Consider the following 24,437-nt stretch of genomic DNA (forward strand, 5'->3'; position numbering starts at 1 on the left):
GGGAGTCTCTTGTGGACCAATGTCCTGAACTTTATTCAGGTATTTCAGAGTTGCAGCATACATCAAGTTGATTGTGGAGATTTAATTCACTGCTCCTGAGGCTGCACAGAGAAATTTCCCTTTCTCTTCTTTGTTCACACAGCTCCTGGGGTTCAGCTTTGGATTTGACCCTGCCTCTGCATGTAGCTCGCCTGAGGGCAACTGTTCTTCGCTCAGACAGGATGGGGTTAATGTACCAGCTGATTATGGGGCTCTGGCTCACTCAGGCAAGGGGGAGGGAGGGGTATGGAATGCAGGGTGAGCCTGCAGTGGCAGAGGCTGATATGACCTTGCAACAGCCTGAGGCACACCGTATGTTCTCCCAGAGAAGTTGTCCCTGTATCACAGGACCCTGGCAGGGGTGGGCTGTACAGGCTCCCAGGAGGGGAGATGTGGATAGTGACCTATGCTTGCACACAGGCTTCTTGGTGGCTGCAGCAGCAGCGTTAGTGTTTCATGCCTGTCTCTGGGGTCCGCGCTGATAGCCATGGCTCATGCCCGTCTCTGGAGCTCATTTAGGCGGTGCTCTGAATCCCCTCTCCTCGCACACCCCAAAACAATGGTGTCTTGTTTCTTAGGCAGTTCCAGACTTTTTCCCAGACTCCCTCCCGGCTAGCCGTGGCGCACTAGCCCCCTTCAGGCTGTGTTCACACAGCCAACCCCAGTCCTCTCCCTCGGATCTGGCCTCCAAAACCCAAGCCTCAGCTTCCAGCTCCCACCCGTACCAGCGGGTGAGCAGACAAACCTCTCAGGCTGGTGAGTGCTGGTCGGCACTGATCCTCTGTGGAGGAATCTCTCTGCTTTGCCCTCTGCACCCCTGTTGCTGCGCTCTCCTCTGTGGGTCTGAAGCTTTCCCCCCCCGCCCACCCCTACCTTCACCAGTGAAGGGGCTTCCTAGTGTGTGGAAACTTTTCCTCCTTCACAGATCCCTCCCAGAGGGGCAGGTCCCATCCCTATTCTTTTGTCTCTCTTTTTTCTTTTTTCTTCTGCCCTACCCAGGTATGTGGGGAGTTTCTTGACTTTTGGGAGGTATGAGGTCTTCTGCCAGCGTTCAGTAAGTGTTCTACAGGAGTTGCTCCACATGTAGATGTATTTCTGATGTATTTGTGGGGAGGAAGGTGATCTCTACGTCTTACTCCTCCACCATCTTGAAGGTCTCCCTCAGGTCTAACCCTTTTTTAAAACTCCAAGAGCAGTAATAAAATACAAACCCTGACCAGCCCTCTTCTGGGGCAGCACAACTATGTTTTCTCAAGTAGGCCTAAAACTGATCTTCGTATTTACACTATTAAGAGTCAGAGACTTCAAAGCAGTGAGTTTTCCATATTGCCAACTCTTTGCCCCTGTCTACAGTCTTCTCCTTCTGGTTCCTGCTCTCTCGTTGTGTGGCTTTATGCACATGCTCACATCCATGCAGAGGGAATAGGGGAGAAGGTGCAGTGGGAGACATGGGAAGGTGGTAAGAATGTGAAAGAGGAAAGAGAAATATTACGTGCTCCTAAAGCAGAGGTTCTTACAAGCAGGGGTTCTTGTAGTAAAGGGAGTCTCCTTACTGTCATCTAAAAAGTCTTCCTCATCATCCTCCTTTCTCAGTCTCCTCTTGGTCTCCTCATCATAAATGAGACCCAGCAGGTTGGCTGGGCTCTCACTTTCCCCATGGCACAGCTCATTCAACCGGACGCCAATTGCCTACCATGAAGAGAAGAAGAATGAAACAGCATGAGATACGTCAGACTGTAAAATAGGCTCTCACATGACAGAGGTCACCAGCAACCGATCAATGGGAATGATTTTCAGCATAAGCCTCCTCTGTCTGCCACAGTGTTGTTACCACCATGTTTCATTTCCCAATGTGGGAACCCAGAGAGGGAAGGCACTGATGCTATCTCTAAGGTCACTGTGTCTAAAGACTTTTAGGAAATGGAATGGCATTTTTTATTTTCATACAAAACATTTTCTGAAAATATTTCTATTTCCTCAAAGGTCATCTATTTTATAGGTTTCACATAAGGGAGTATGCGGTTGATTTTGTTGTTGTTGTTTGCCAGGTTTTTTTGTTTGTTTTGTTTTGCAGTTGTTTCTAATGAAGGATTTTGCTGCAGTAAAAACTAAGAAGTCACAGTTCTTCAGACTGTTTCTGATTATGTTATTTTATGATAAAGGCACTATCATGCTAATGAGCTTGGAGATTGGCATGAATTCTGGAACTGCAATTTTATTTGTATCTGTCATCATATATGCAATCAATGACTTTCTTATAGACTTTGTTACCCCCCCCTCCATGATACACTATGAATGAGAAAGAAATATTATTCTTTTGATAGTGTACCCAACATCAACATTAGAAATATGATTTTTAGTAAGTCAGCACATGGGCAATACTGGCTCTTACAAGGTATTCATAAAACCAGTACTTACTATCTGTTCTTCTGAATCATCATGTAGTATTGTCTGATTTACCAAAAGGAATTTTCCAAATGAAAAGACAAAATATGCTACCTCTATCTAATTCCTTTTACATTCCAATGACAAATTGTATGCAACAAAAGAGGAGATGCATGCTTAAGAAAGAGAGTCAAAAAGCTAAAATGAACACTGAACATAGAATTTGACAGTTTGGTTACTCTGTGCATTAATACGAACAAAATTCCAGCTACTTTTCTTTTTTCTTCCCATATTATCCTTTTCAAATATTTAGAAAAGTTACTACATTCTGGGCATGCAAGAGATTAGATTCACTACTGGAAACTGACAAAGATATGTCCAGAACACTAAATAAAAACACAAGTTGTTTGAACGTCTTGGCTATCTGAAAACAAAGGGGTCTGCTTAAACTCTGGAATTAAGTGGGGAGTAACAAAAACCACAAAAAGGAGAAAGAAAGCAGTGTAGAAAAATATCACAGCATCCTAAAATTTTAGCTGCTAACCTGAGAAGTTTTAAGCAAACAAAACAAAACATAAAAGCAAAAACCACCACCTCAACAAAAAGTCTTGTCCTGATGCTACTCTTTTGGAAATCCTCTCTAAGGAAGGAGATGTGGAATTATGAGTCTGGAGTGGAGCCAGCAGATTTAATAGTGAGATTCACAGGGGAAAAAAAAATCTACATCGATCCTCCCAGGATGCTGAAACCAAGCAATTTAAGTTAAACCCACAGTTCATAAAGCTTAAAAGGTTGCTCAAAAAATGAACTTGTCTGGGATAATACTAAATACCTAAATAATAATTTAGAGCTCTCTGTCTCTTCTAAGACCAGAAAAGTGCCTTGGGAACATGTTTATTCCTTTTTCATTCATCAAATATTTATTAGGTGAGGTAATTTGTTACGTATTAAGTAAAAATAAAGTTGAATAAATTGTTATAGTACATCAGTATCTTTGTTTAATGTGCCCTAGTAGATTATAAACCTTCATAAAGAAGGATCATTGTTTGGCACTTAGGAAAGTTAGGTTGAAAGACTTGCTCTAGGTTGCTCAGCAGCCTTGAACTTGGAGTCAAATAGGGTATCTGACTCTGTGTCTTGCTCTTTACTTCATGGAGCTTACAGTCTATTGGGGTGGTAATAACATACCAAAAAAGCAGTTGTGTAAAAGACTGAAAGCACTTTATTTATTGGAATATGGAGAAATCAGATTCATCTCAGAGGATCATACAAAGTTTCATTCCCGTAGATTCTGAAGAATTGCTGTGTAGGCTAATGGGGAAGGGGAAAAGTGGATATTCCGGATGGAGAGTTTCAAAAGATCCATATTCAGGGAAGTGCACTGACATGTTCAGAGACTGACAAATAAGCCAATTGGTTGAAGCACAATTCTGTGAGAGGAAATAATGTGCCTGAGGGCTTGGAAAGGTAGATTGTGACTAGATCCTACAGTTCATGAAGCTGGACTTCATTTTGCATTCTGAAGAAGGATGAAAGGTACTTTCTGAGTGGGGGAGAACCTTATCACTCATTCGAGGAACACTGTGATAGCTGCCTAACAATGCACAGAAAAATCATATACCCTGCTTGCAAGAATTAATATAATAACATTATTATTGAACACCTCTTAGATGCAGAGCACTGAGATAAATGTTCTTTAGATACATTAGCTCATTTGCCTTGATCATCCATAATCTTGGTGTGATTTGAACAAAGGTTGTGGCGAGAGCAGCAATGCCAGGCTAAGCAATTTGGGTTTTATCCCAAGGGAAAAGGAGGGCCACTGAAGCACTATAATGTGATTTGCATTTTAGCCTAATCACTCTGACAGCAGTTTGAAGAATGAATTGGAGGGAGCAAGTCTGGAGGCTGGAAGATAAGTACGAATGTTCTGCTTTTAGATGAGCTACGCCAAAGGGAGATGATTTTACTGGCAGTGTGTAGGATGGGTCAGATGAGGGGAGATTGTGGGAGGAGACTAAATAGGAAAATACTTTCGTCATATAGATGAGAAGTAATGAAGTTCTGACCTAAAAGGGCATCAGTGACATGGAAGAGGTGGAATCAATAAGAAAAGAAGGTTTGGAATATGTTCAAGGCTGTCATCTTAGATGATGGTGGTACTATCAATAAGAATAGAAAATTCAAGAAGGGTTGCAGATGGGGGTGTGTTTAAATGGAGAGAAGGGTTTTATTTTGGTCAGACTGAGTTTCAGGACATTGAGTGAATGCCTCCAAAGTACAGTTGGTGATGCCGGTCGCGGATCCAAAGAGTGCTATGGATAGAGAAGTGTGTGCCCCTGGCATACAGCTAACAGTTGAAAATACAGGAATAAATGTAATCCTGGTGCAGAATATACAGGAAGAAATTATAAGAGATGCTGAGAATGTTTACATTTATAGGAAGGAAAGAGGCAGAGGACCAGGAAAAGAGACAGAAGAGATAATAATGTCTAACTTTGTCGATTTACTGGGAAGATTAAATGAATTACACTTATTTTCCCCTGAAATGTTCTGTTCAGTGCCTGGTACATAACGGATACTCAGTAAACTGTCTCCCAAACAAATGAAGAAACATAAACACAAAACTTCTTCACTTCACTCAGCCTAATTTTTATAGAAGAAAATCAAAAGCTCACGTCTCCCCATTGGTAGAAGAGCTTGGCAGCGTTCCACTGCAGCTTCTGGTTCCGCTTGTTGCCCACAATGGGAGACCGTCCCCTGGAAAGGCCTTTCTTGGTGATATTCACATGATGCCCTTTCATCCACTCTGGCCAGTTGCCACGGTTGCAGCGGTAAACAAAACGGGCACATTCCAGGAACAGCGCTGCTCTGGCTACTACAGGCGCTTCCTGAGTAGGGTTGTTAAGGAAAGAGTAATGTAGGATTAACAAACAATGAAGTTGAACTTAAATTGAATGACTATGTACTCTTAGTTTATTTTCGTCTCCGTATTTTGACTTAGTTTAGCCATATTTCCCAGGGTAGTGTTAGCATGGTTACAATAGTAGTGGGAAATCTGGGAAATGAATCCATGAAGGCAAATTTGGGTATTGAAAAATTAGACATTTTAAGTAGGTTTCTGAGTTTAGTTTTCTCCTTTTGGAGAATATCCAGTAATTTCATGACTCTTTGCATATTTCAGAGACAGCTGGGATTTAAGTGTGAAATAATTTTTAATCAGAAAGTTTTAAATATGATGCTTTTTTTAAACCTAAAATTAACATGATGCAAACACGTATTCAATTTCTAGAACTAGTCGTATGTTAACCAAGGGTGTCAGTAGGGATTTTGTTATGTAGGACCATCCACAAGCTCCAAGCAAGTGCAGCTGCTCCCTCGTTTTGGCTAGTAAGAAAAGGAAGAGCTTACTACATTAGGCTGAGCTGTGAGAGAAAACAGAGAATAAAATGGGGCCTGAAATGGAAAACAGACAAACAAACAAATAAATAAATAAATTAGATTGAGTTAGTCTCTTTCCCCAGTTTTTCATAAACAGACCAAATTCTGCTCAAATAGGCATGGTTTCAATTGAAAATGTTTGACAAAGAGGAAACTGCTTAATTGATAAATGAAAAATAGAGCATTTGTTCAGGAAAATAAAAATATGGCTCCATCTTGTCAAGACATACTTGAAAAAAGAAAAGAAACAGCTTTTAGTTGATACCCAGAAACTGGTAAGAGTGAGATATCTACCGAATTCTTTATAAGCCAAAAAAAAAAAAAAAAGATAATAATAAGGGAAGGAGTGTGAAGTTTCCCATAGGTCAATAGGTCACAAAAAGTACATACATCAAAAATTCATTCGTGCCAGTTAAAAAAATATACATCACAATATTAGCTATCACCTCAGTTACCTAATAACCATAGGTTGCTTAGTAAGCACATTTTCAAATGGAAACCGTTTTCATCATTCAAGCAATAGCATTCTTAACAGTCCATCGATCCATAACGTTAAAATAGGGGCTAATATACAGAGAATATCAATATGTGCCAATAAGTTTTTATAAATTGTAATTATCATAACAACCCTGTGAAACAATATCTTCATTTTAATATTTTTTTAAAATGAGATATAATTTTTCCACTATTATATAGCTGGGAAGAAATCGACACAGGATTCAATCTCAGGTCTCTCTCATGCCCAGATCTGTACTAGTTCCTCTTTGGTATCTACATTGTCTTAATTTATACTCATATAAGCCTTGGGAAAAGATGATTTCTAGAATGCATGTAGAAAGTCACTGTTTACAAATGGGACAATTGGGACTTCCCTGGCGGTCCAGTAGTTAAGGCTCCGCGCTCCCAATGTAGTGGGTGCAGGTTCGATCCCTGGTTGCAAACTAAGATCCCACAGGCCGTGCGGCACAGCCAAAAAATTAAAACAAAAGAGACAATAATGTCATATAATGTTATTTACTAAAACACAAATGTATAATCACATCATTTTCCCTTTTAAAATATATTATAGGTTCAATCTACCTCAGTCATCAATGAATAAAGATAACTGACATTCGTTATTTGGTTCACCTCTCTATCCCCATCTCAAGTGCTCTGTGGTCCAATTATGTCAAACTGGTTAGTCTCCCAGATATGACATCTCATACGTTTCCATGTGTTGTTTCCATGACTTGCAGAGCCTTTAAGCCCCTTTTCCATGTGGCAAATTCCCACTTTAAGCTTCAGTTTAGTTACCTCCTCCAAGAAGCCTTCCTTAATCCCTTCGTTCTTCAGGCAGAGTTGGCTACTTCATACTGTGGAGTACCACACTATCTCAAATACCCTGGATGATTCAAGTAAGTTAGCCCATTAAGCATTTTCTCATTGTCTAAAACTTAAATGAAACCATCAAGAATTCTAATAAGAAATTTATTTATGTTGGGACTTAATTTTACAAAGCATATGTTGTATTGCCATGACAAAGTTAATCTATGTGAAAAAGCAAAATACAAGATAAACACAATGGTGAGACTCTATCATTAATAAAAGATGGACACTGATGATGAGAAACTATCATCAACTGCGTCGGTGCCAAGACTTGGCAGCAGGTCACAGGGACAGAAAGCCTTCAGATTGCAAAGGGTCAGATGACTTTCTGTATCAAACCTATCATTACTGTGGTGCCATAATATATCGACTAAATATCTATACTCTCTTCTTGTATTAAATATTCATTTTACTAAACATCTCAGATATGCTAATCTGCATCTGGAAAAGGCTGGAACATCCATCTCTAAAAACGAATGCCAGTCTGGAGGGCAAGGCGAGTGATGCAAATTTATTTTTAGCCTGTCACATTTTGACACATTTCCAATAAAAAACAATGGGATTCATTGCTTTATTTTGGGAAGACAGAAACAACACTGCTGGAATAGCATTATGTTATGAACCCTGGCTCCTTCATGATGAACAAGGGTAGAACTTAACCTAACTCAAATGTATGGGGCAGAGGTGGGGTTTTTTTTTCTTTTAATTGCTCTTAACTATTAGATGGCACTGAGAGGACTAACGGAAGATGAATAAAAAACCCAAATTGTGCTATGTAAGGTTTCCTATGTCGATTGGCTTGCCTCCTTTAGAAAATATGTTTTTATTTGGTTAGGAAGCTCAAGGCGTTTTGAATGAAAAGAAATTTTAATTCTCTGCTCTGAAAAGCTTCTTATGATAAAACCCAGACATCATCAGTTATCGGCCCTAAGAAATCCTAATCTAAGTTGGGAAATAGAATTGAGATCATTATCAAAATAACTCCCATTAATTAACCATACAGCACAACATTAAAGGGAGGGTTGGTTATTATCTGATACATTTGATCCATGTAAGTTGGATCAAACCCAGTAACTTTTGGAAATGTCACTGCTCGAATTAAGGGATGATGACATAGCGTGACTTAAATATTGCCTTCTTATTATAAGCCTCATAAACCTGGTAGGTGCAAGCACACTTGGGATGGCACTGAGTACTACCAATTTCTGGGATATTGTAGTGTGTATGTTGCTGTACAGAAAACAGAGGATACTGCTGCGGTACAAAGCTAAGTACTCAACTATGAATCCTAGTAGAAGATACTTAGCAACAAGTATCAACTTCACAGTGTGTGTGGAAGAGTATTCAAGGCAGTCTAGTGTGGGTGTGGCTATGGGGAATTATTTTCCTTATAAGTTCCTTTCAAAGTGTAAGTTAGAAAGTATTGATTTTAGGAGCAGGGTTATAGAATACCTTAGACAAAGGATTCTTCCTGGACTTAAAGGAAATTCAATTTTCCCTCTTTTGATGGAGCTTACCTCTTAAGGCTCAGTGCAATCTGAAGAAGCAGCGAAAAATGGAGGCATGACAGAATGGATAGGGATGAATTCACATCACAGAGAAAGACAGCACAAATGGAGAAAAATGAATCAGAAGAATGCTGCATGCATGAAAAGAACCACAGAGTGTCAGAGGCATAGTTAAAAGTGAACATCTAAACAAAATTTGATACCATTGGTATACCAATTTTGCTGGTGGTCCTAAATGAAAAGTAGGCATATTTAAATTCTTTTTTATTAATATGTCTGCCAGATCACCTTTTTATGTTCCATAACACCACAGAGTGGCTTCAATTCCATTATGTCATAACTTCATAGTTCCCAGACAAGCAAGAATCAATTTTAACTAGGAAGATAAAATGTTAGGTTGAACCTTATGGAATTTCTAAGTTTGAAGGTCAAAAATAGTAGAATATCGTCAATTTCATATGGTTCAGTTTTATATAAGGTATTCTCTGCAATGGCTACAGAGCTGTCTAGTTAAAATTAGAAAATGTCATGCATTATGCAGCATGGATTTCTCTAACATTCTACAGCTAGAAAACTTCAAGCATCAAGCTAATTTTCCTTGACTTCCTTTGGCATTTTCCTGCGTTTTATAAGATCGTTATGTATATTGAATGTTTCCTTTATGAAAGTAAAGAAGAGAACTAGAATACTAATTCAAACAGCTGTGCTTTATTTTGCCTGGGGACCTAGAAAATATTGTTACCAAGATATGATGGTTAATTGAAGGTTATAACTGCAATACATTCCTTTCCCTGAAGGACTGTATCTAAACTTATTATGTGAGAAGAAACACTGACTGATCCTGAAAACTCGTAACACAGGACAGGAACTAACTGGTTTTAAAAAGTGAATATTTTATGGTGGTCCCTGGGGAATTACATACTATTTGTATTGCCTTACAATAAAATATAAAGCTCTTGCTGGTGCAAGATACCTATTTATTTAAAAACACTGGGAATAAGCAGTTATTGTGGTTCTTCGTGTACACTGGAACCTCATTTGCTAGAGGGCATGTGCTTGTGACTCAGTATTTATTACTTAGCTTGTACTGAATTCTCTGCCTGACTGAGATCATTAAGCAACTGACAGGCTGTCTCTGTCCCTGCCCCTTTCTGCAGTAGCTGAGGGCAACAGAAATGATTCAGATGTCAGGCTAGAGGCAGGCGTTATTGTTTAGTACACAGTCTGGTGGGGTAGTCATTTTAACACTTACTCAGATCATGCTAATATCTTGGGTAAGTGTTTTAAAAACCAAATGAGGACTCCTGTTTCTGACAATATGATAGATTAGGTGTGAAGACAAATATCTTTTGGTTTAGACCCCTAAAAATGCTAGATAAAATACCCCAATTTTTTTCACTTTGTTTTTGCTTTTGTTTCTAACATGAGATGATAGACCATTGGAGAGCAGAAATTACAAGAAAGTACAATTCTGGGGTGAAGGTAGGGAGAAAGGTGTGAACTAGTGTAGGAATATATGCCCCAAGGGTTTCTACTGACTATGGCAAGACCAGAGTATGGGTTTTCAATGGGCCACAAATTAAATGTCTGGGTCCAAAGTGGAGTGTGAGATCAGGCCATACACTCCTATATAAAGCCAATATCCCACGTGCATGTCACTTTTACTACATGAAAAATAAAATGATCTACCCCACAGAAATAAGCTTGCATGACTAGTCTTGGCTCTGGGTAGAAAAGGAAAAAAAGAAAAAGTCTTAAATGAGAAGTTCTAATCAAAATTCCACATTTTCATATAAGTTTGGACTAGAACGGGCACTACTTTCATGCTCCTTGCACCCAAAAAGTAGTTAAAAAATGATCTTATACATGTAAAAGTATGAGATTAGATCACTCCCTAACACCATACACAAAAATAAGCTCAAAATGGATTAAAGACCTAAATGTAAGGCCAGAAACTATCAAACTCTTAGAGGAAAACATAGGCAGAACACTCTATGACATAAATCACAGCAAAATCCTTTCTGACCCACCTCCTAGAGTAACGGAAATAAAAACAAAAATAAACAAATGGGACCTAATGCAACTTCAAAGCTTTTGCACAGCAAAGGAAACCATAAACAAGACGAAAAGACAACCCTCAGAATGGGAGAAAATATTTTCAAATGAAGCAACTGACAAAGGATTAATCTCCAAAATTTACAAGCAGCTCATGCAGCTCAACATCATAAAAACAAACAACCCAATCCAAAAATGGGCAGAAGATGTAAATAGACATTTCTCCAAAGAAGATATACAGACTGCCAACAAACACATGAAAGAATGCTCAACATCATTAATCATTAGAGAAATGCAAATCAAAACTACAATGAGATATCATCTCACACCATTCAGAATGGCCATCATCAAAAAATCTAGAAACAATAAATGCTGGAGAGGGTGTGGAGAAAAGGGAACACTCTTGCACTGCTGGTGGAAATGTGAATTGGTTCAGCCACTATGGAGAACAGTATGGAGGTTCCTTAAAAAACTACAAATAGAACTACCATATGACCCAGCAATCCCACTACTGGGCATATTACCCTGAGAAAACCAAAATTCAAAAAGAGTCATGTACCAAAATGTTCATTGCAGCTCTATTTACAATAGCCCGGAGATGGAAACAACCTAAGTGCCCATCATCGGATGAATGGATAAAGAAGATGTGGCACATATATACAATGGAATATTACTCAGCCATAAAAAGAAACGAAATTGAGCTATTTGTAATGAGGTGGATAGACCTAGAGTCTGTCATACAGAGTGAAGTAAGTCAGAAAGAAAAAGACAAATACCGTATGCTAACACATATATATGGAATTTAAGAGGAAAAAAAATGTCATGAAGAACCTAGGGGTAAGACAGGAATAAAGACACAGACCTACTGGAGAACGGACTTGAGGATATGGGGAGGGGTAAGGGTGAGCTGTGACAGGACGACAGAGAGTCATGGACATATACACACTAACAAACGTAAGGTAGATAGCTAGTGGGAAGCAGCCGCATGGCACAGGGATATTGGCTCGGTGCTTTGTGACCGCCTGGAGGGGTGGGATAGGGAGGGTGGGAGGGAGGGAGATGCAAGAGGGAAGAGATATGGGAACATATGTATATGTATAACTGATTCACTTTGTTATAAAGCAGAAACTAACACACCATTGTAAAGCAATTATACCCCCAATAAAGATGTTTAAAAAAAAATGATCTTAGGTTGGTGATGTTTTGAGGTGCCTGAGGAAAAGAAATGGAAAGCCTCTCTGGAGGAATACTTTAAATTAGTGCTTCTCAAAGCTTCAAACTTGAGTATGCATAAGAGTCACTTGAGTATGCATAAGAGAATACGGTTAAAATAGATTCTTTGGGCCCACCCTCAGAGATTCTGATGCAGATGTTGCAGGGCCTGAAAATCTGCATTTCTAACATACTCACAGATATTGCTAAAACTGCTGGTCCACTGAATAACACTGCTTCTAACACAGGTCTTAAAGAATCAGCACAGATAAAGTTTCAAGGAGTTAAGCTTATTAAAAACATGTTTTAAAAAATTCACCATGAGTCAGAGTAGGAAGAAACAGCAAAGTGTAGAATCAGACCCTTTACAAAGACTGTGGCTATAGGAATCATAATGTATCAAACACATCTACAGATTAATGTGGGTACTGAAAGTAGAAGGAATTAGGTTATCAAAGTTGACCATGTAGTTTTAAAACAAGAAATAGGACTTTTACAAATAAAAAAATGTAGTACTTGAAATTTAAAACTCAATGGACAGATTCAAACAAAAATTAGATCAGTTTTTTTCACCTTCAGCATTATTGGCCATTTTGGCCAGATAATTCTTTTTTGTGAAGTGTGCACTATGTATTATGAGATGTTTATCAGAATCTTTATTAACTACCAGCTATATGCAAATAGCAATTCCCAAGTCATGACAACCAAAAATTCCTCCAAACATTGCCAAATGCCCCCTGGTGGGCAAAGTTACCCCTGGTTAAGAACCATGAAATTAGACACAGCTGAAAAAAGAAAAAGTGAAATGGAAGAGAATTAGGCAGAATACAGCATAGAAAGAGATGAAGAAATGAAAAATATGAAAGAAGTTGTCAAAAACAGAGGATAAACTGAGAAGCTCTATCATGCATCTTTTCAGTTTATAGAAGGAAAAATTAGAGAAAATGTGAAAGACACAATCTTTGAAGAAATAACAGTTGGAAAATTTCCAGAATAGACATAATATGCCAATTACATGATTCACAGACTTAATGAAATATGAAATACAGGCTAGAAACTTTTTAGTGAAAGTGCAAAAGATCAATAATAAAGAGAAGATCAACAATAAAAGCAACTGGGAGAAGGAATTGGGGGAGACACATTACCTATAAAAGAATGTCAATTAAGCCAGAAGAGAAGGGGATAATATCTTTGAAGTACAGAAAGAAAATGTTAGCCTATGATTCTAATTCTATCAAAAGTATCTTTCAAGAATAAAACCAAAATAAAGACATTTTCAATTAAACTGTAGCTGAGAGAGCTACTGCCAGTTGATCATCACCAAAGAAGTGTCTGAAAGCTTTCCTTCAGGAGGATATAGATCTTAGAAAGGAATGTCTGAGATGCAAGGAAAACTGGTGAGCAAAGACTATGCTAAGCTTTTGGGCAAATTTAAAAATCATTTTCCTAACAGTCAATAAAAATAATGTCTACTTTATCAATGTTAAAACAAAAATAAGAGAGAACTAACTCTTGAACAATAATTGGGGTTAAAACCCTCTATAGTCTTTTACTGTTTGAAAGAAGAGTAAAGATATTCATTAAATTTAGACTTTGTTGAGTTAAATATGCATGCAATTTTAAAAAATATAAATAGAATAATTTTAAAGCTGATAAAGAAAAATGAATAAAACAAAGCTAAACCAAACCAAAGCAAGAGAAATAAAACAAAATTCAACACTATTTGAAAGAAGGCATGAAATAATGAATATACAATGAAATAATGAAAAATGAAATAATGAAAAAATGAAATAATGAAACATATACAATGAAATGATGAAAAATGTGGTAAGTAGGCAGAAGAAGACAGAAGCGAATCTATATAAGTAATCATAATCTGTGCAAATGTACTAAATTTTCTAGGGAAAAAAAGGTCACTAAAATGTTATAAAAATTCAAATACTTGCTTTTTGCAAGACACATATCTAAAACACAAAGATGTAGAAAAGTTGAAAGGAAAGGACTGGCAAAAAGACCAGACCAATGCTAATAAAACTGTTTCAGCTGCATTATTATCAAAGAAAAATATATCTTATATATGCTAGAAATAAACTGGGTCACTAGATAGTGATAAAAGGTTCATAGCACCAGATACTTGTCATACTTCTAAACGATCTGCCTCTAAATCAATAAAACAGAAATTGCTGGAACTACAAAATAAATGGACAAGTTTGTCATCATAGAGGAGATTTTAACACAACTTAGTGTTTGACAGATCAAGTAGTGAGGGGTAAAAATAAGAATATAGAAGACTTGAATATAAAACACTGCACCCTGATGGAGGTAGAGGGTATTATGCTAAGTGAAATAAGTTAGACGGAAAAATCTGTATGATTTTACTGATATGTGGAATCTAAAAAACAAAAAAATGAACAAACAAAGCAAAATAGACTCACAGATACAGAGAATAAGCTAGTGGTTGCCAGAGGTGGGGATGGGAGGTTGAGGGGGGAACAGGGTTTGGGTAAAATAGGTGAAGGGCATTAAAAGTTTCATACTTCCAGTTATAAAATAAATAAGTCACTGGGATATAATATACAGTATAGGGAATACAGTCAATAATATTATAATAACTTTGTATGACAAAGTTGACAGATAGTTACTAGACTTACCGTGATCAATTCATAATGTATATAAATGCCAAATCACTGTGTTGTACACCTGAAATTAATATAATATTGTATGTCAACTATACTTCAATTAAAAGAAAAAGGAAAGAAAAGCCTCTATGTTGTGCCCAACAACTGGAGAATGCACATTCTTTTCAACTACACATAGAACATTTACAAAAATTAATAATGCTCTAGTTCATGAAGCAAGTTTAAATTAATTCCAAAGAATCAGTACCTGAAAATGAAGTTAGAAATCAATAACAAATGGATACCTAACAAAACTCTGAAATTTATAAAACTGAAACACACACACTCATACATATATACATAACCCATGGAAAAGGAAACCATTAAATAAATTAAAAAGGACTTAAAAATAAATTGTAACCTAAATACTACTTATCAAAATTTATGACATAATTGAAAGAGTACTTAGAGGGAAATGAATAGCTAAATGCTCAGTTTTTGAAAAGAAAAAATAAAAGTATGAGCTAAGCAATCAACTAACAAGGTAAAATAATAATACAATGAATTCGGGCTTCCCTGGTGGCGCAGTGGTTGAGAGTCCACCTGCCGATGCAGGGGACACGGGTTCGTGCCCCGGTCCGGGAAGATCCCACATGCCACGGAGTGGCTGGGCCTATGAGCCATGGCCACTGAGCCTGTGCATCTGGAGCCTGTGCTCCGCAACGGGAGAGGCCACAGCAGTGAGAGGCCCGCGTACCGCAAAAAAATAATAATAATTAAAAAATAATACAATGAATTCAAAGCAAGAAGGAGGAAAGAATAAAAATAAGGGCAGGATATACTCAATATTGTAATAACCTATAAGGGAAAAGAATCTGAAAAAGAATATTATACGTATATGTGTATTTATAACTGAATCACTTTGCTGTACACCTAAAACTACCACAACATTGTAAATCAACTATCCTTCAATAAAAACAATAATAAGGGCAGGAATTAATGAATTAGAGAACGAGATACAATAGAGAGAATCTCTACTGTACCATTAAAAAAGACTAATGAAATTGACAAATATCTGGCAAGCCTAATCAAGAAAAGAAAAGGAAATAATTTTAGGAATAAAAACAGAAAAAATAATTACAGATGCTGCAAAGATCAAAAACTAATAAGAAAATGTTATGATCAATTTTAATCCAACAAATATGAAAATGCAGGTAAAACTGACAAATTGCTAAAAAGATTAAAATTACTTAAATGTACTCAAAGAAATAGAACTTTTGAATTATCAATTCAGATCTGAATTTCAATTTGAATTTTAATTATATCTAAATTTATCTGTGGACTCAATGTAATTCCAAGAATAAATTAAAATATTTTCATAGAAACTGACAAGCTAATTATAAAATTCACATGGAAGAGTAAGGAACCAAGAACAACCTAGGTGATGTTCAAAGTTCAAGCTATTAAGACAGAGTAGATTAACTCAGAGCACACATGGAATGCAACAGAAAAAAACCTCAGACTTACACCCATGCATGCATAGAAACCTGACACATGATTAAGATGGTTGTTGCACATCAGATAATAAAGTATGAATTAATCAATATATTATGCTAGAATAATTTTTTTCATATGAAAAGAAAAGAAAGAAAAAAAATCCTGTTTTATACACACAATAAATTCTAGTTAAAGACCTAAATGTGAAATGCAGACTTTAAAATTTTTAGAGGAAAATTTAATATGTATTTATTACTACCTTGGGATTTCTTTGAAAAGACATAAAAATGCTAGCCACTAAAGAAAATTTTTATAAATTAAATTACATTAAAAATTTCATTAACATACAGCGTAAGGAAACAAAACAAAATGATATATTCTCTAGGGATACAAGCTCATGTGGTAAAATAAAGCAAGCACAGGGAAGATTAAAACAAAGTTTAAGACAGCAGTGTCTTCTAGGAGGTAGGGGTGAGTAATTAGGGAAGGAGATACAGGGGACTTTAAAGAAAGTGGAAACGTCCTATTTTTTAAGATATGTGGTGGATATGTGACATTCAAATTTTTTCTTTAAACTCTACATATTCATGATATACATCCTTTTTATGTTACATTTCATAGAATGTTTTCAAACATTCAGTATAGGAATACCACTAGAATAAAGTGAATAATTTGACCATTTAGTTTTGGTTATTACTGGATTATTTCAACTTTCCTTATGATTCAAAAGAGGACACAATATTATTTTGCTTTGATAGTTCCTAGTCTGCATATATTCCTAATTCCTTGAAAAAAGCTAATATCTATTCATCACCAAGTAGTTTTATGATGGTAAACCCCAATGTGGATTACATGTGTTGCAGTGAACCTGAAAGTATGACTATATGGTAACCAAATGTTTCATTTTCCTCAAGAGTTCTAGTTTATATCTAACTGGTGTAATTATTGATAGCACTCCATTTCACTCTCAAAAGTGTCCCAATTTGGATAAAAATTATATAACCAGTCCTCCTAAAACTATCTATTTATGACTCTATTATAATTTAACATGAATTAGGTTTTCTCTATCCACAGACTAAGGAGAAAACTATGATCCCATTGACTCTCTTATATTCATGAAACTGTTCCTAAAGCAAACTGACATTATGTGTTATTTATGCTAATAAATTACCAGTAAATTAGAAATCACTATGTCTGTACATGTTATATATTCAACTGGGTATAAAAGGATAGATAATTTCACCTGAAATATACATAAAATAGACAGAAGTGCCTTTTATTTGAACTATTTTTGTGCTTGTAGATTATATGAACCCAAAGATAAAATGAGTCCTTTATAAAACATATCTTTTTAAAAATACCTTACCGTTGCATTTATTAAATTTACACTAAAGAGGACGAGTGTGAGGAGGAGCTGTGCTGGACTAAAAACGGATCCAATTATCCCTTTGTAGTCATAGCAATAATGACAAGAGGACTGTTTAAAACAAAAACCTTCAGATTGGCAAGACTTTGAACATTGACACTTCTAGTACTTCTTTCATTTAATAATACTTTTTAATTCTGAAGAAAATTGGAAACTTGAAAACAATCACATATAAATTCTATGATGAAGGCAACGAAACAATGAAAACTGTTCCGAAATAAAATTACATCATAATGTAAACACTGTATTTAAGCTGCACTTAAAAAAATGAATGCGACATCCAACAAAAGCAAACAATAAAAGAGAGATGGGAGAAAGTGAAGGACTGGAAAGTGATGATGAACTGAAGACATTCATTTTCCCCTCCTCTCCCAAATGCTATCTGATGAAATGGTAGAATCTATGCCTATGTATAAATCTGTATATCTGTAACTATATCTGCATCTGCATATCTATCTGACATCTATATCTATCTATCTGTCACCAATCTATCCATCGGTATCATTTATATCTACATCTATATATATTTCTATATTCGTATTTCTATCTCTCTATATTTATACACACACATATATGTATATGACTAAAACCACAAATGCACTGGAAAACATATAGAATATAATTTTTAAAATATCTTTATTGGAATATAATTGCTTTACAGTGTTGTGTTAGTTTCTGCTGTATAACAAAGTGAATCAGCTATATGTATACATATATCCCCACATCCCCTCCCTTTTGCGTCTCCCTCCCACTCTCCCTATCCCACCCTCTAGGTGGTCACAAAGCACTAAGCTGATCTCCCTATGCGATGCAGCTGCTTCGCACTAGCCATCTATTTTACAGTTGGTAGTGTATATATGTCAATGTTACTCTCTCACTCCATCCCAGCTTACCCTTCCCCCTCCCCGTGACCTCAAGTCCATTCTCTATGTCTACGTCTTTACTCCTGCCCTGCCACTACGTTCATCTACCTTTTTTTTTTTAGATTCCATATATATGCGTTAGCATATGGTATTTGTTTTTCTCTTTCTGACTTACTTCACTCTGTATGACAGACTCTATGTCCATCCACCTCACTACAAATAACTCAATTTCATTTCTTTTTATGACTGAGTAATATTCCATTGTATATATGTGCCACATCTTCTTTATCCATTCATGTTGATGGACATTTAGGTTGCTTCCATGGCCTGGCTATTGTATACAGTGCTGCAATGAACATTGAGTACGTCTCTTTTTTTCCGGTACGTGGGCCTCTCACTGTTGTGGTCTCTCCCGTTGTGGAGCACAGGCTCTGGACGCGCAGGCTCAGCAGCCATGACTCACGAGCCCAGCCGCTCCCCGGCATGTGGGATCTTCCCAGACCAGGGCACGAACCTGTGTCCCCTGCATCGGCAGGCGGACTCTCAACCACTGCGCCACCAGGGAAGCCCACATGTCTCTTTTTGAATTATGGTTTTCTCAGGCTATTTGGGGTCTTTTGTGTTTCCATACGAATTGTAAAATTTTTTGTTCTATTTCTGTGAAGAATGCCATTGGTAGTTTGATAGGTATTGCCTTGAATCTGTAGATTGCTTTGGGTAGTATAGTCATTTTCACAATACTGGTTCTTCCAATACAAGAACATGGTTTGTTTCTCCATCTGTTTATGTCATCTTTGATTTCTTTCATCAGTGTCTTACAGTTTTCTGAGTACAGTCTTTCGCCTCCTTAGGCAGGTTTATTCCTAGGTATTTTATTCTTTTTGTTACGATGGTGAATGGGATTGTTTCCTTAATCTCTCTTTCTGATCTTTTGTTGGTGGTGTATAGGAATGCCAGATATTTCTGTGCATTAATTTTGTATCCTGCAACCTTACCAAATTAATTGATTAGTTCTAGTAGTTTTCTGGTGGCAGCTTTAGTATTTTCTATGTATAGTATCATGTCATCTGCAAACAGTGACAGTTTTACTTCTTCTTTTCCAATTTGTATTCCTTTATTTTTTTTTCTTCTCTGATTGCCATGTCTAGGACTTCCAAAACTATGTTGAGTAAGAGTGGCGAGAGTGGACATCCTTGTCTTATTTCTGATCTTAGTGGAAATGCTTTCAATTTTTCACCGATGGGTATGACGTTTGTTGTGGGTTTGTCATATATGGCCTTTATTATGTTGAGGTACGTTCCCTCTACGCCCATTTTCTGGAGAGTTTTTATCATAAATGAATGTTGAATTTTGTCAAAAGCTTTTTTGGCATCTATTGAGCTGATCATATGTTCTTTATTCCTTAATTTGTTAATATGGTTTATCACATAGATTGATTTGCATATATTGAAGAATCCTTGCATCCCTGGGATAAACCCCACTTGATCATGGTGTATGATCCTTTTAATATGTTGTTAGATTCTGTTAGCTAGTATTTTGTTCAGGATTTTTGCATGTATGTTCATCAGTGATATTGATCTATAATTTCCTTTTTTTGTGATATCTTTTTCTGGCTTTGGTATCAGGGTGATGGTGGCCTACAATCAAGATTACTCTACCCAGCAAGGATCTCATTCAGATTTAACAGAGAAATCAAAAGCTTTTCAGAGAAGCAAAAGATAAGAGAATTCAGCACCACCAAACCAGCTTTACAACAAATGCTAAAGAAACTTCTCTAGGCAGGAAACACAAGAGAAGAAAAAGATCCAGAAAAACAAACCCAAAACAATTAAGAAAAAGGTAATAGGAACATACATGTTGATAATAACCTTGAATGTGAATGGATTAAATGGCACAACCAAAAGACACAGACTGGCTGAATGGATACAAAACTAAGACCCATATATATGCTGTCTACAAGAGAACCTCTTCAGACCTAGGGATACATACAGATTGAAGGTGAATTGATGGAAAAAGATATTTCATGCAAATGGAAATCAAAAGAAAGCTGGAATAGCAATACTCATATCAGATAAAATAGACTTTAAACTAAAGACTGTTACAAGAGATAAGGAAGGGCACTACATAATGATCAAGGGATCAATCAAAGAAGAAGATATAACAATTATAAATGTTTATGCACCCAACATAGGAGCACCTCAATACATAAGGCAAATGCTAACAACAATGAAAGGGGAAATCAACAGTAACACAATAATAGTAGGGGACTTTAACACCCCACTTACACCAATGGATAGATCATCCAAACAGAAAATAAATAAGGAAACACAGTCTTTAAATGACACAATAGACCAGATAGATTTAATTGATATTTATAGGACATGCCACTGGAAAGTGGCACAATACACTTTCTGCTCAAGTGCACATGGAACATTCTCCAGGATAGATCACATCTTGGGTCACAAATCAAACCTTGGAAAATTTAAGAAAATTGCAATCATATCAAGCATCGTTTCTGACCACAACACTATGAGATTGGAAATCAATTACAGGAAAAAAAAACTGTAAAAAACACAGATACATGGAGGTTAAACACTGTGCTACTAAATATCCAAGAGATCACTGAAGAAATCAAAGTAGAAATAAAAAAATACATAGAAACAAATGACAATGAAAACAGGATGACCCAAAACCTATGGGATGCAACAAAAGCAGTTCTAAGAGGGAAGTTTATAACATTTCAATCTCACCTCAAGAAACAAGAAAAATCTCAAATAAAGAATCTAAACTTACAGCTAAAGCAACTAGAGAAAGAACAAAAAAACCCAAATTCAGTAGAAGGAAAGAAATCATAAAAATCAGAGCAGAAATTAATGAAAGAGAAATGAAGAAAACAATAGCAAAGATCCATAAAACTAAAATCTGGTTCTTTGAGAAGATAAACAAAATTGATAAACCCTTAGCCAGACTCATCAAGAAAAAAAGGGAGAGGATACAAATCAATAAAATTAGAAATGAAAAAGGAGAAATCACAACTGACACCACAGAAATACAAAGGATTATAAAAGACTACTACAAATAACTATATGCCAATAAAGTGGACAACCACGAAGAAATGGACAAATTCTTGGAAAGGTACAATTTTCCCAGACTGAACCAGGAAGAATTAGAAAACATAAACAGATCTATCACAAATAATGAAATTGAAACTGTAATTAAAATCTTCCAACAAACAAAAGTCCAGGATCAGATGGCTTCACAGATGAATTCTATCAAACATTTAGAGAAGAGCTAACACTGATCCTTCTCAAACTCTACCAAAAAATTGCAGAGGGAGGAACACTCCCAAATTCATTCTAGAACATATTTAGAAGTGAAGCATTTCTGAAAGTCAGGAAGCAGATGAGATCAGATATTAAGTGAAACCAAACACAGAGGATACAAAAGTTAATAATACATTTAATAGAAGACAACTTGTGAATGTTAGAGTAATCTCAAGGGTCTCCTAACCCAAAGAGACAGGTATGAACAACTGCAATTGCCACACTTGCACAATGATGGTAAAAACAGGATGTTACTATGATTCAAACATATTGGACATGCAGCTATATTTTCCTTCCTCTCAGTTCTCTTGCCAGTATTCACCAGTGACTTCAATTCCTTCACTTTTCTATACCTGAGAAACTGAAGTTGAATGTACCCTCATTTGGGGACCATGTCCTGGCTTAACCCTTTCCTCTTATATCAACAAATAAGACAATGAATGTGAAGGTGCTTCATTAACTATGACATACAATGAAAATGTTACTTTTGTTATCTTCTACCACCACCTCTCTCACCACTACCGCCACCACCACACCACCACCATGACTACCATCACCACCAACATTACCACCACCATGAGTACCACCACCACCATCACCACCTATCCCTTTTTTTTCAACCAACCAGGTCTACCTAGATTCTGTCTCTGTTTCCTTTAAACCGTGACTGATTCTGACCTCTGGACACTCCTTGGCCTTGACCTAGAATCAAAGATTCTCAGATATGAAAGAAACTCATACTAACCACCCCCTTCTTGAGTCTCCCTGTACTTCCCCATTGAGTCCAGTGTAGTGACAAAGAGCTAATTACTTCTCAATGTATCTACTTCATCACTGGACATCTATAGTGATCAGAAAATGCTTCTTTACTTTGAAGCTTCAAGACACCACTTATAAGTATCAAACCTCCTTTATTTTATTTATTGCCATGAGATTAATAAGATTGAGAAGGTCAAGCAGGGCCAGAGTTGGTCCAACAGAAAGGGAAGGAAGGAGAATCTAGTGATCTGGTAACTACCTGGCCATAGTCTTATTTGGAGGAAGTAAAATAAATTTTAAATGTTTTCTGGAATTCAGCCATGAAATAAATCTCCTTGAAAACTCTAAGCATTATAGCAGTTGGAAATCATATAGGTATGGAACCATCTGATGAGAGGGAATGAAATTCCAGCATCCAAGAGACTGATTATTTTAAGAAGAATATTGATGAATACTTTTATAATCTCCATTCAGAAGCCAGTATTAATTTGTTTGATTGGGATTATTTTTTTTAAAGAACCTATTGATAACACGATTTTATTTATTACTTTAAAATATATTTATTTATTTATTTTTGGCTGTTTTGGGTCTTCATTGCTGCATGTGGGCTTTCTCTAGTTGCAGCAAGCAGGAGCTACTTTTTGTTGCAGTGCACGGGCTTCTCATTGCGGTAGCTTCCCTTGTTGCAGAACACAGGCTCTAGGTGCACGGGCTTCAGTAGTTGTGGCTTGCAGGCTCTAGAGCACAGGCTCAGTAGTTGTGGTGAACGGGCTTAGTTGTTCCAGGGCATGTGGGATCTTCCTGGACCAGGGCTCAAACCCATGTCCCCTGAATTGGCAGGAGGATTCTTAACCACTGTGCCATCAGGGAAAGCCCTTGACTGGGATTATTTTTTAAACTTTCAAATGTATCACTCTCTTTGTGACAAGCCTCCTGTTTCTCCCATGACCACATATCTTATAAAGCTTAAAAGCTTTTTATGTAGGAAGCAGTTATTCCTTCTGTTTTTACACCATCAATGATAATAAAATCATTCCAACTACTTTATTAAAGAGTCTCTCTTTGCCAATGATAATATATTGAGATTGTGTTCTTCCCATTTTTTGTTTCATGGGTGGGTTTTGGGGGAGTTCATGAACCTTCTGATATTACAGGCTGAATTTTGTCTGTCAGTGTAATTCTCTCCATAGCTCTCCATAGCTTTCATTCAGTTCTTAAAGAGTTTATGTCTCCAAAATGTTAAGAATCACTGGTTTAGTGGGTGAATGTGTAGTGTGAATCTTTAAAGTTGAAAATCTCCTATATGTTCCTATTATAAATTCATCATGTATTCACATGACCTTTTTTTAAAAAAATGATTCAATTACTTTTGGACCATTAGAAATCATTTGCCTCTTCCTTATTATGGAGACCATATATATTTAAGTACATTTTCAGTGTATCAAGAGACACTCTTTCCGATTTACCTAAATAACTTTTTTTTTTTTTTTTTTTTTTTTTTTTTACAGAGAAAGTATACGGTATTGCCAAAAGAGTCCTGAATAGAATCAGAAGGTTCTTCTCTGAGCCCAGTTTTCACTTCAACTGGCTTATATGACCTTGAGCAAAGTCACCTTAGCTCTTGGGGCTTTTGTTCTCTCATGTGGAAAATGCGTGAATGAAAAGAGTGGCTTGGAGTCCAGTATGTGATATGCATTCATGTGGAGACTTCACTCAGGATCTCTGAAAGAGTTGTGGGTGTGGGGCTGAGGCTTTCCAGAAGAGGGAAGGACAATCCATTCTCTCTGTCATCAGGTGCTTATTTTACTGACAGTCGTCCAAATGCTATTATCCTATCATTGTCCAATTTGTATGGGCAGCCGTGCCTCTATCTTTCTCTTTCAACAGTAAGTTGAAGTAACATGATTCATTATTATCATTTTCCTTACACTCAGACAGTTGCTGGA

General features: G+C 36.7%; 1 protein-coding gene across 5 annotated transcripts in view; it reads right to left on the reverse strand.

Moving 5' to 3' along the window:
- Positions 1-24,437, reverse strand: part of UNC80 (unc-80 homolog, NALCN channel complex subunit) — a gene marked incomplete at both ends in the record, with an annotated part of 239,244 nt that overhangs the window by 128,228 nt on the left and 86,579 nt on the right. For 4 of the 5 annotated variants that reach the window (XM_082658570.1, XM_082658568.1, XM_082658567.1 and 1 more), the window contains 2 exons: positions 1,593-1,728; positions 5,103-5,315. In XM_082658570.1, the coding sequence (XP_082514696.1) occupies positions 1,593-1,728; positions 5,103-5,315 (349 nt within the window). Of the gene's footprint in view, positions 1-1,556; positions 1,729-5,102; positions 5,316-24,437 lie in introns of all 5 variants that reach the window. The other variant, XM_082658566.1, reaches the window with a different exon arrangement.

This window comes from Grampus griseus, assembly GCF_964374135.1.
Source record: "Grampus griseus genome assembly, chromosome: 7".
NCBI classification, from domain to species: domain Eukaryota; kingdom Metazoa; phylum Chordata; class Mammalia; order Artiodactyla; family Delphinidae; genus Grampus; species Grampus griseus.